General features: G+C 43.0%; 1 protein-coding gene across 1 annotated transcript; it reads right to left on the reverse strand.

Moving 5' to 3' along the window:
* Positions 1–1,588: 1,588 nt before the first annotated feature.
* LOC135671135 (PWWP domain-containing protein 6-like) lies at positions 1,589–3,718 on the reverse strand. The gene has a single exon (XM_065179088.1). It carries the CDS (start codon positions 3,716–3,718, stop codon positions 1,589–1,591), a length of 2,130 nt encoding a protein of 709 aa, XP_065035160.1.
* Positions 3,719–13,215: the final 9,497 nt, after the last annotated feature.

A 13,215-nucleotide genomic window follows, 5' to 3' on the forward strand; every position in this document is an offset into this window, starting at 1 on the left:
GTACCGGTCCGACGGCATATCGATACGCGGACCGCCCGCTACCGGACGAAACGAAAAATAATAATAAAATTATATATATATATATATATATATATATATATTATTTATATAAATATTTTAGAAAAAGGCAATGTTCAACAACATCGCCGAGGCACCTATTTCGGATTATATATATATATATATATATATATATATATATATATATATATATATATATATATATATATATATATATATATATATATATATATATATATAAATAAATGAGACGACATCGCCTTTTAAATAAATAAATAAATATATATAATCTTTAATATATATATATTAATTTATATATATATATAAACGAGGTGATGTCGCCGAAGCGACGTCGCCCCGCTTGGGAGAAGAGAGAGGAGATGTCGCCGAGTTATATATATATATATATATATATATATATATATATATATATATATATATATATATATATATATATATATATATATATATATATATATATATATATATATATATATATATATATATATATATATATATATATATATATATATATACCGAGCGATATACCGTTTCGTACTATACCGAGCGAACGTCGAAACGTCGGTACGGTATTACGAACCTTGCTTTTAATAGTATAGCTTGCATAATAATGATAAAGATGGACATTACCAAAATACCAACAAAAAAAGATGGGTAACCAAAGAGCGACTATAGAAGACAAACTATCAACCTGACATGAGTTCAAGAATAAGGAACATCTTCAATACCACTGGTGCATACTGTGTTAATAGCAGCACACAATCAAAGCATAGTTTAATTATTAGAATGAAAAAATGAGCTGTGGTCAGAGTTCTCATCCAGTGAGTTCACATCAAAATTTCCATCAATAAACATGCAAAAGGTAACTAGTACATCTTACACCATTAGGTAATCATTGCAACTTGAAAATTCAAGAATAAACTGTCAACAAACAGAATAGTTGAAAGTGCCATCTCAAAACACAGAAATAGCAGATACTCATCATGAAATATTGGCAAATCTTTATACAGGATGCAAATGTATACCTTCAGACTATATAACACGTCAAATTGTAGCTACGCTCAATAAGTACAACGTAAAAAGTTCTTTGAAGAAAAGACTGTCTGCTGATTTAACTAACAGTTCATTTAGAAAATCTATTAGCTTCATGGTGAATATTATCTTACACAATTACCAGCATCTTGTTAGACAACTAAACTAAACAGAACTACAGTTAGATTCACATTTAGTTCATACAGCAAACAGGGATAGTTAATTGGACAAAGCAGAAACAGCAAAGACCTCTTAACTAGTACTATATCCAAAATGTGAAGCACCTTTGTTACTGTCATGTGCTATTTGGAAATGATGCCATCTCCAACTAACTAAGGCTATAGTTAACACTTGCTGGCCCAAAGGTGTTATCTTTTCCTTTGGTATCATTTAACAAATTTTCCATCAGCATGCCTCTTTGTATAGCTTACTTTTCTTCTTCCTCCTTAAAAGGCCCATAGCTACAAAAAATCTTAATGAGACATACTCAAAGAGGAAGACAAACTGCTTGTAGTGATCATACTTGGTTAATGGAAATGCAACCATAGACATCTTCTTCTGAACTATCTAAAGGACTTTCAGTTTCCAATTCATGTACAATACCGGCGCTAGCTGAACCAATCTGCAAATATTGTTCAGCCTCCGGCACAGAACCTGTTGGAATGAAGAGTTCTGGTTGCTCGTTGGGCTTCTTCCTCTTCTTCTGCCTCTTTACTTGAGATTCGCTTTTTCTTTTTTGTCCCTCAGACCCATGTTCTTCGTCAAAGTTGCTACAAACAATAATATCAGACCAATATGAATCTTGAATGTAATCAGGTGTGGCTAAATCCAAAGTGGCTGTCTCAAAATATGACAATTTTCTCCTTCTTTGTTTACCACCAAATATCTCTGACAGTGTGTTATCATCAGAACTAAATACTATCCAATTACTAAATTCAGTGAAAAAACTGACTGTTGTATTCAGAAAACTGTATGTTTTGAGGGGACTAATTGCAGCTAAGCACAGTTGTGAAAGCATTTCATAAGGAGTGAAATCCTTTAAGTCATCTCCTTTCACTCGTGGGTTCACCAGTTGCAGATTAGTTTCATCAGGAACAGCACTTCTCCTATGTCCCAAACCAGATGGACTCTTTTTTATCATAGCAGGTGACTGTGTCCTCTTTCGTTCAACTCTTCCTATGCGTTCTCGAATCTTGAGTGGTTTATCACAATATAAAGACTGTGTTGTCAGATCCCCCAGAGTGTCGAGCTTTTTCATCTTACTCTTCCCTGAGAATCCAGGATGGGAACTAGCATCTGCTTGCCTGCTTCCCAATGTATGCACACAGTCTCTTACTCCAGACCCACTTCTACAACCATCTGTACTGTGAGAGAAGCTTTTCTCGTCCATGATCTCAGACAAGCTCTTCTTTTTTCTACCATTCTCCGAAACATGTTTCTTCTTTGCAGATGTTGCTCGTCTGCTGCTGAGCTGATCCTTCTGAGAACTAGAATCTGAAGAAACTGGAATCGAAAGATCAAAGTCATTGCCACAGTTTCTTTCACCAGATGCTGAACTCTCACCAGCATTCTCTATCCCTTGGCCCAGGACAAATGCAGAGAGTTCAAGATACCTGTCTGAGCGACAAAAGGCCTTCAACTGCGCTTTTGCAATCACGAGATCCAGGCTGTCAGCGCCATTACATGGGAATATACCTAACATCCGCACATAGTCAATTATTTTTCCTGGTTCAAAAGAATTCACGATCCAGAATTTGTCAACATCAGAACTGCACGTCCCTTCCCGTACCCCAGCATTCTCGACCTTTCTGTCCTTAAGAACAGCATAAGCTTCATCACCGGAGCAATTGCATGCCATTCCCAGCTCTAGAAGCCTAGAAACCTCTCCTAATGCTTCATTTACTGCAGTACCAAACACATCCGAGCTATCCTGTTTTTCCAACCGCGTGAAGTACATCTGGAAGGGCTTCAGGTGGGACTCATCGCACCAAGCAAAAGTTTTGTCGCCGAAGTAGACCACCAGAAAGTGGCCGTCCTTCTGAGCACCCAACGCCATGTCTGATGCATCTGCGGCATCAAATATTTGTCCTGGCCACCAAGGATGGCTCCTTACCTTACCCCACACGAAGTCCGAGACCGCAAACCCATCCTTCTGCTCATCCTGAAAGGATTGCAAATACCTAGCATGTTGGACGTTCTCCACGGTGGAACGCCGCGGCCGCCCTCTCTTTCTCCTTTCCGACGGTTCTTGTCGCTGCACTTGCACATTCTGGTCTCCAACGCCACCCGCATCCGCCTCCACACCGACCTCAGCGGTAGAAATGTGACCTTCATCCACCGTTTTCACATCGACCAGCCCGATCTCAGCGGACTCTCTGGTCTTTTCATGTGCCGCACCAGCATCAACCGTGGCGACGAAACCTCGATTCTCACTTCCCACTACCGTAACCTCGATCGCCATGCTGTACGCCGCATCTTTCTCTGCCTCGCTTGTTGTTCCATCTTCTAAATCGATGGCCACCTCGACGGTTGTGGTTAGGGTTTCCGGCCGAGACTTCCCGGGTTCGGGCGGAGCAACAGCTGCGGAAAAGGAGGAGGAGGGATAGAAGACGCCGCCGGCGTAGTCCTCCGACGGATTTGAAGCCATGCAGGAAGCAATCTTAGGGATTTCCCTAGCGGCTTTCTAAGAGCTCGAGGAGGAACCCTAAAAGGTTTTAAGAAAAGAAAAAGAGGGAAAAGCCGGTAATCATTACTTCGAACACCGAAGCAATAAGAGGGGGAAGACAGACCGAGTTCGTCGATAGAAGCGTGCTTCCCGAGGGAGCGGAGGAGGAGGGTGTCCGTACTCAGAGGTGAGATCACCGCGTAAAATTTTGTTCCCACGATCCGCTTAGGATCCACGAACCCGATCAAAGTCGGAATTAACGCCGGGGCCCACGGAATTAGACGTCTGAGATGCGATTTTAAGATTGTAGATCAAGGTAGTATCGCAGAGGATCAATGCTGATGAACTGAGTCGCGGTTATAGGGCGGTGTCCTGACTCGGTGGTGACTTTATGACAAGTTCGAAACCTACCAGAGAGAGGCGATTACCGCCAAGAATTAACATGACAACAAAATTGGCGGGTCTTCGGATCCAACTACCTCTCATCCGCCAAGACTAACTTCCCATAAAAAGACGCGTGCCAAAGTTTCTCACCCATTAGTTCAGACATCCTATAGGTGGCTCTCCACCTGTGGGCCCCAACGTATGACATCAGAAAGCCACGTAGAGTTTGGGACGCCAAACAGCCCACGATAAAGTTGGGAATTGGTCGGGTCGGGTCGGGTCGGATCGGATCAGTTTGCGTCTAATTGGCGCTTGTTCCACCAAAATCAAATCATCGACCCAAATCGATCTCATTTGTTCGATTCGATTTAATTTCTTCGAAACTCTTCGATTTTTGATTAATCGATTCTATGAAAATGAATTGGCTTAAATGTCGATATTAAACCAAATCTATGTGGGTATTCTTCCTCTAATCCACTCTATATGGGTCGAGAATTTGATCCAACCAAATTGATAATTTTTTTTATTAATTAGATCGAATCAGACCAACCCAATCAATTCCTATTATAATCTACTTTATGAAAACAATTTTTAAAGATCTTATTACACTATAATTACAACGACAAACAGACTCTATATTATTATTTATTTGCCTCTCATGATTAATCTGACCTTTTATTTTGCTTATAATATGTATATAAATCATTGAAAAAAATTATATATTTTATCTTGAGTTAAAATCTAAAGAGCTTTGATAAGTGATACCGAATAAGGTGACAACGGCTTACCTAGCTATTCACTATTATCTTAGTAGTGATAAGGATAGAGGAGTCCATGCACCTCCCCCTTCGTGCAGCAAATGGCAGGGAAGTGACCTTTCATTCCCTGCTAATCGTAATTTCGGAAAAGGTTACACGCTCGATTGCGGGGAGCATTAATCTTAGACAGTGGAGTTCATCTCCTCATTTTTTGATCTCATACCCATAAGTAATCGTTGGTCGCTTATCCTACAAACTACAACACAAACAAACGATACCCCTTATAACCATCCTGCCAGTCATAGGTGCCCAGCAAGCCAATCACGTGAGTGATAGACACGTGTGACTTGATACAGAATCTTTTTGCTTATTATATTTTAGCATATATTACTTTATAACTATTGTATATATGCACAGATATATTACGATGTCCTTGGATTTGTGTAATGGGAATCGGATCGTGATGAGATCACGAAAATGAGATCGATTCACCTTTAAACACATATCTTAAATAATCCCGGTCATAGGTTACTCGAGAGAGACATCGTGATAACCGGACAGACTGATGTGTTGTATACTCGTCCATATGATGGATGCAGTCGGTCTCATAGCTGCTCGTGTAGGGGCACTAGGGATATAGTACAGGTGCTCATTGGAGAATGAGTTTACTAATTGATCAGCTTACGGAATACTGGATGGTTGATGATGTCTTATTGTCAGACAGTGATTCCGTAGTCCTAGTGGTATATCTGGTCCTTAGACTTGAGACACCAAGGATGTCTTGTATGAGTGCTCCACTCTTTAATACCAAACTTATAGGTTTGGCTGTCCTAGATCTAGTACATCTGGTCATTGGGAGTGGTAATCGACCTTACGAGGGCTATTGAGTGTCGATAGAGGATCATCCACTCTCGGCGTCATGAGAGGAATATCTCATGTGTTCTTGCTCAGATAAATCCCTAGCTAAGGTCATTCGGGTTGAGAGAAAAAGAGTTCTCTCGGAGAATTCGATTAGAGCAAGACTCGAGTAGAAACCGTATGGGTCTGACAGCACCATGCTCGATATATGGTTTTTGGGATATTAGATGGATGAGAGACTATAGGTACACGATAATTGAGGACAGACAGGTCCAATGGATTAGATTCCCCTGTATCGTCTAGGGACTACGACGTAGTAGCCTAGTATGTCCGTAGTCGATGAGTCGAGTGAATTATTACAGAGATAATAATTCACTGAATTAGAAGGAGTTCTGACAGGTATGACTTACGGCCAGCTCAATATTGGGCTTAGAGGGTCACACACATATGGTAGGCATTGTGATGAGTAGAGGTTCGGATATGAGATATCCGACGGAGCCCTTGTCTTATTGGATATCCAATAAGCCCCTGAATTATTGGATCCCATGGACGAGATCCAATAAGAGCTCATGAGAGATTATTGGATAGAGATCCACTAATCTAAAAGGCTTGGGTTATTGGATGCAGATCCAATACCTACTAGGGGAGGATCCATTAGGGTTTGATAGGGGACCTCTATAAATAGGAGAGATTCAAAGCCTCATAGGCTAGAGCCTTTGCTTGCCTCTCCTATTCTCCTTCCCCTCTCCACCTCAGAGCAGGCTTTGAGTTTTGAGGAGCATCGTCGTAGCCCTATTGTGTGGATCACCGCTAGAGAGGAGGACACTTGACCTCCTTCACCCTCTCCTAAAGATCTGTAAGAAAACAGGGATATACGATCTCCCTAAGTAACACAATCTACTCTATACGCAATTTTTTCAGTTTCGCAGATTTTGCGCACCAATCATCGCACGACGACGAACATCTCTTTAGGAATCAGGGACTTTGTTTTCTTGTTCTTCCGCTTCGTATCTGATGTCGCCTCTAAGAATTCCCAATAGTGGTATCAGAGCCACATTGTTCGTGCGAATGATTGGTTTTGAATTGCATGTGTTGTGTTTAGGAAGAATTTTGATGTCAAAATCGTTGACGCAAAAACAAGGAAGGACAGCAACAGTTGCTGCCCTCGATCTACGTGCCTATAGCCACCTGCAGCGGTAGCCAGGCAGCAAAGCGTCGGCGCATGCGCAAGCGTTGTGCCTATAGCAGGCTTGCGGCCGACGGGGCTGGCAGCCAGTGGGCAGAGGTACCGTAGGGCAACGGCGCCTGCGATCGCTACTCACGCGGGGTGACGCGCCGTAGGGCAGCGGCGCTTGTGGCCGCTGCTCCCACGGGCAAAAACCTCGACGAGGCAGCACCGCTTGCGGGCGCTGCCTCGCGGGCAGAATCGCCCGCGGAAGGGGCGGCGCCCACGGGGGCAGCGCTACCCACGGGGGCGCCCACCTGTAGGGGCGGCGCCCCGGCCCCGTTGCACCTGCCATCGCCGGCAGGGCGGCGGCGGCAACAGTAGCAACGAAGAGGGAGAGGGGCTTAGGGTTTTTGGGCAAAAAGATAGTTTTACCTCTATGAATTTGAGAAATTCCAATTTTTATCTTTTGTCCAAATTATGAAAATACCCTTATGAATTTAGAAATTCCCTATATGTCCTTGATTTCATAAAATATTAATTAATTAAAAAGTTTCGTTGATTATTATTTTTATCATTATCTAGTAGTCCTACATGATGATGATTATTTATTCATGTGATGTATGATGTATGGATGGATGATCATGGACCGTGTGATGTGTGTACTTGTGATTATTATTATTGAGGTCTGCGGGCCTCCATTATATTTCTCGTTTATTGTTGGGCATGCGTGCCTATGATTAAGTTGTAATCACATGAGGAGGCGCAGCGGGAGCGTGGATGCGATAGCGGGACCCACGAGATGGACGATCGCGATGCATGAAGATGCATCGAGATGTCGACGAAACCGACGAGGATGAGATGGACGATCACAGGGCATGGAGATGCACCGTTGCACACATAGATCTTGATGTGAGTGATTAGGCCTACTAGCTCGGGCCTAATCACATTAGGTTGTGGTCCATGATCATCTGGTGTAATTACTTATACACATACTAGATATGTATATATATTTGCATGCGATGTAGATATATATTAAATATGTATATGTGTGACATGTCATATAAGGAGACCAAATCATAGAAACATCTCCCTCGATAATATTAAGTCAATAAACATGAGGCAATTAGATTGACCCACGTGGCCTTCCATTGTTATAAATAGGAATCGATTCCCGGTGTAGGTTGAGTTGGTTGAGTCCCTCGAGACTCACCTATATCGCGATTCGCTATCTTGCTTACGACATAGAGATGTCACCGGTGACCTGAGGACATGATATGCTTGGTCGAGTCCCTCGAGGGTATATCATCAAATCAGACTCATCTTATAACGAAGGTGTTGACTTAACCGAGCATCATGGTTGGTCAAGTCCCTCGAGACCATGGTGATTCGGAGGCCGAACAGGACGGGAATCACAAGGAGTTGTAATCAGCAAGAGTTGACTGCCTTTTAGGCTTAGTGTGATTAGTCGAGTCCCTCGAGGTTACACTAAGACGCTGATTGGATCTTGATCCCCACTAGAAGTCTACCAGAGACTTTCGTTTCACGTGCTGAGGGTGTCGCGTGACTTTTTAGTAAAATAGTGGGAGCATATTAAGATAGAAGTCCATATCTTAATAGTTTATTTCTTGTAAAATCTGCATGTTATTCATTTCTACTGCATCTTTATTTTCAGAAAATGTCGCTTTCAAATCCTTTACGTGGCATACTTGATGTCAACCACCTCACTGGTCCAAATTATACGGATTGGCTCCGTAACTTGAGAATTGTTCTCACAGCGGAGAAAATCGTATACGTCCTTGATATAGTGATGCCTACGCTCGAAGAAGGGGCAAGCGAGGATGAGATCGCTCGCTACGTGAAGTACATTGATGACTTCACTCTTGCTCAGTGCTATATGTTGGGTTCTATGTCTCCTGAGTTATAGAGACAACATGAAAAGATGGATGCCAGATCCATTCTCCTACATGTCCGCAAATTGTTTTAGGAACAGGGAAGGACTCAGCGATATGAGATATCCAAGAGCCTCTTCCGCGCTAGGATGATTGAGGGGACATCGGTTCAGAACCATGTCCTAAAGATGATTGAGTGGATAGAGAAACTCACAGGTCTAGGAATGGTCCTAGAGGATAACTTGTGTGTGGACATTGTGCTTCAGTCCCTACCAGATTCCTTTTCACAGTTCATAATAAATTTTAATATGAACAAGCTTGAGGTGACTCTCCTAGAGCTCTTCAATATGTTGAGGGAGGTAGAGAGTACTATTAAGAAAGAGAAGCCAGTTCTCTACACTGGTGAGACCAGAAAAAAAAGGAAAGCAGAAAGGTCCCTTAAGAAGGGAAAGGGCAAGGGCAAACCAGGTAAAGCAAAGGTTGTTAAGAAAGACCCAGCAAAGGACAAAGGCCAGTGCTTCCACTGTGGTAAAGATGGGCACTGGAAGAGGAACTGCAAAGAGTACCTTGCAGAAAGGGCGAAATAGAAGCTTGGAGAAGCTTCAGGTACATTCATGATCAATCTCCAATTGTCAGATTTTTATGATAGTGCATTGGTATTTGATACCAGTATTGCTTATCACATCTACAATTTATTGTAAATTCTAGCAATGCCGAGGGGAGATTGACGAGAGGAATATTGCATAAAGGTTTGTTTATGCAAGACACTACTCCATATATCATGAATGTAAGTGTCTAAGAGGAAACGAGATGAGGTGAACAGTGCATACCTATGGCATTGTAGGCTAGGTCATATCCATGAGGGAATGATTCAAAAGTTGCTAAATGATGGATATCTAGATCCATTCGACTATGTGTCATATGCAACTTGCGAGCTTTGCCTTCATGGAAAACTGACCAACTCTCCATTTAGTGGAACTGGAGTGATGTATGTGGACCTATGTCAAATCATGCCATTGGTGGTTACTCCTACTTCATTATCTTTACTGATGATTTCTCAAGGTATGGATATGTGTACTTAATGAAGTACAAGTCCGAGGCCTTTGAGAAATTCAGAGAGTATAAGAATGAGGTGGAGAACCAGACTGGAAAGAGTATCAAAACTCTTCGATCAGATCGAGGAGGTGAGTTAAGTACATAGTTTACTCAGTTCCTCAAGGACCATGAGATATTATCCCAATGGACACCTCCTTATACACCTTAGCTCAATGATGTCTCTGGAAGGAGGAATCGTACGCTATTAGACATGGTACGGTCCATGATGAGTTTCGCTGACCTACTTATTTTATTCTAGGGATATGCCCTAGAGACCGTAGCTTACCTTATGAACAGAGTTCCAACTAAGTCGGTAGTGTCTACACCATATGAGATATGGAAAGAGAAAAAGCTTGATCTTAAGGTTGTTAAGATTTGGGGCTACCCTGCCCACGTTAAAAGACACAACCCCGATAAGTTAGAATCAAGGACAAAGCGATGCAAATTTGTGGGATACCCCAAGGAAACTTATGGGTATTATTTCTATCATCTCGAGGACCAAAAGGTCTTTGTAGCTAAGAGAGCAGTGTTCATTGAGAAGGAACACATTCTTGGCGAAGATAGTGGGAGCATGATAGAGTTGAGCGAGGTTGGAGAATCAAGCTCAAGCACCACTCTATAGCCCGAGTCTGTTCAAGTACCTAATACATAAGTTTCAACTTTACGTATGTCTGATAGAGTATCCCATCCTCTTGAGAGATATGTGTTGAATCTCGGATTTTGATGATGAAGTCAATTGTCATTTGTTGTCTAATCTATGTGTTGAGATAAGTGTGCAGGATTATCTACGATGAAAGTTAGACAAGCAGCAGGAGTTGCGCCGGAGTCAAGTTCATGATCACATTGGAAGTTCGAGAGTTCGACGGAAGTTCGGACGGTCGTCGGAGGTTCTACGAGAACAGATCCGAGAAGTCCAGAAGCTTGCCAAGCGAAGCTCGTCGAAACTTGCCAAGTGGATCGTCGCAAATTCCAGGAGTTTGCCGGAAGTCCATAGGAGCATCACCGAGGGTTCATCGGATGATCGACGGAAGTTCGCCGGAAACTCGCCGGAAGAAGCGATTGACGCACCGAAGCAAAGCTGCAGAAATTGTCTTAGATTTAATCGTAGTTAGCACGTTGATTAAGTTGGAAAATGGGAGGTGATCCCATTGGCTTAATCTTGGGGCAATTGGGCCCCTGAAAGACTGAAATTGGGCCGAATGGAACTAACCATTCGGACCCTGATTGCACTAGGAGGTGCAACCGCCTAGGCCAGGAGGTGGCACCGCCTGGGCTAAGCCTCCCAGCGAGACTGGGCGGTGCAACCTCCCCAGCCGGGAGGTGGTTGTTAGGATCGGAGCGGCACTAAGAGGGGGGGGTGAATTAGTGCAGCGGATTAAAACTTCGATTTTAACAAAATCTTTCGTACGTTAAGAACGAAACTTGAGAAATTTAACTTGAAGGCGTATTCTTAAAGTTGCGCAGCAAGAGTAATAAGGAACTAAAGCAGTAAGAAGATTTGCAGTAATGTAAATGACAATAATAAAAAGCAAACTAGAGATTACGCCGATTTTTAGAGTGGTTCGGTCAAATGACCTACTCCACTTGCGAGGCCCCTCTTCGATGAGGCTCCCACCTTCCACTAACAAGTCTCTTGAAATGGAAGGGTAAACACCCCTCTTACAACCTTTTACAAGCAGCTCAACCTCTTACAAATTTTCAATAAGAAAGAAGGAGGAGAACTCTCTAGCAAATTGAAAACAAGACTTGCTAAGACTTTCTAAGACTTTTCTCTCGATCAAAATGCTTCTCAAAAGTTGTAACCTCAGCTGAGATTTGAGGGGTATTTATAGGCCTCAAGAGGATTCAAATTTTGGGCTCCAAAATTTGAATTCTCTTAGGGTTCCCGGTGCTGGGCGGTTCCACCGCCCAGCCAGGCGGTGCCACCGCCCAGCGCTCGGGTGTTGGGCGATTTCACCGCCTGGCTTTCCGATTCATTGGTTTGGCTTAATTTTAGCCCAAACCAAATTTGACTTTGGGCCCAGTTGGCCCCTAACCAGGATATAGGATTATCTCTTAATCCTAATCCTAATTACAGGTGAACTACATAACACAAAAAAAACATCCTAAGCAAGTTTTTTTTAACCGCGAACGTCGAGTCTTGTTCCGGCGAGCTTTCCGACGAACTTCTTCCGACGGACTCCCTGCAAGCTCCCAATCTTTGTGATGACTTTAACGAGTAGCCGAGCCTTCTCGGTGATCTCCGCGAGCCTCCGACGATTTCTTCGGCGAACTTGTGACACGTTCCCGATTTCTTCTTGGTTGGTTCCGGCAGCATCTCCGATGATTCTTCGGTCTCTTAAACGTCCATCGAGCTCGACTCCGGTATCCTTGCTTTATGTTTTCTGGTTATCGTAGTTAATCCTGCACACTTAACTCAATAATATGGATTAGATCAATTAACCCACCAATTGATTATATCATCAAAATCCGAGATTCAACAGTGGCACCGCCTGAGCTCAGTCTTCGAGCTAGACTGGGCGGTGCAACCTCCCTGACAGAGAGGTGGCACCGCCTGAGCTCAGTCTTCGAGCAAGACTGGGCGGTACAACCTCCCTGATAGAGAGGTGGCACCGCCTGAGCTCGGTCTTCGAGCTCTGCCAGGCGGTGCAACCTCTCCAGTCAAGAGGTGCAACCGCCTGATCCCGGAATTCCGGGATTTGATCGTTTTGAGCTCCAAATTTGAATTGGGTTGGGGCCTATAAATACCCCACCTATTCAGCACTGAAAAGACACAGACCTACACCGAAATCTTGATCTTTTCTGTGATTCTAAGAGCTCAAAAGTGTTGTAAAGCCTTTAAGTCTCTTCCTTCTGTTCTTCAAGTTTTTGAGTTGTAAAGTGAGGAGAGAAAGGTCTGTAAAGGTTATCTCCTGAGCCTGTCAAAAGGAGAGAAACTGTAAAAGGGCAGTTGGCCTTCGCCTATTGAAGGAAGGCCTCTAGTTGACGTCGGTGACCTCGTCGGTGGAGGAAGCCAAAAGTGGAGTAGGTCAAGACTGACCGAACCACTCTAAATCTCTGGTTTGCGTTTATTTTGAGCACTTTATCATTACTGCAAACCTCCTTCATAACTACTGCTTTCTGCGCTTTTACGAACAAGTTCTAAGTGCTGTTCTTTCAGAATCTGCATTCAGACGTAAATCGGTGTTTTCGTACATTACAGTTTACGTTTACGTTTTGATTCTGCAAAACTGTCTTCTACGCCTTCACGAACAAGTTTCTAAGTGCTGATCTGTCCGAATCTGCTTTCAGACGTAAACCAGTGTTTTCGTACGATATTTACATTGC

The sequence above is a fragment of the Musa acuminata genome, unplaced genomic scaffold (assembly GCF_036884655.1).
Source record: "Musa acuminata AAA Group cultivar baxijiao unplaced genomic scaffold, Cavendish_Baxijiao_AAA HiC_scaffold_1138, whole genome shotgun sequence".
In the NCBI taxonomy this organism is placed as follows: Eukaryota; Viridiplantae; Streptophyta; class Magnoliopsida; order Zingiberales; family Musaceae; genus Musa; species Musa acuminata.

What these genes read in the sequence shown, in the direction of transcription:
- LOC135671135 (XM_065179088.1), bottom strand. Translation starts at nt 3,718, where the DNA reads ATGGCTTCAAATCCGTCGGAGGACTACGCCGGCGGCGTCTTCTATCCC.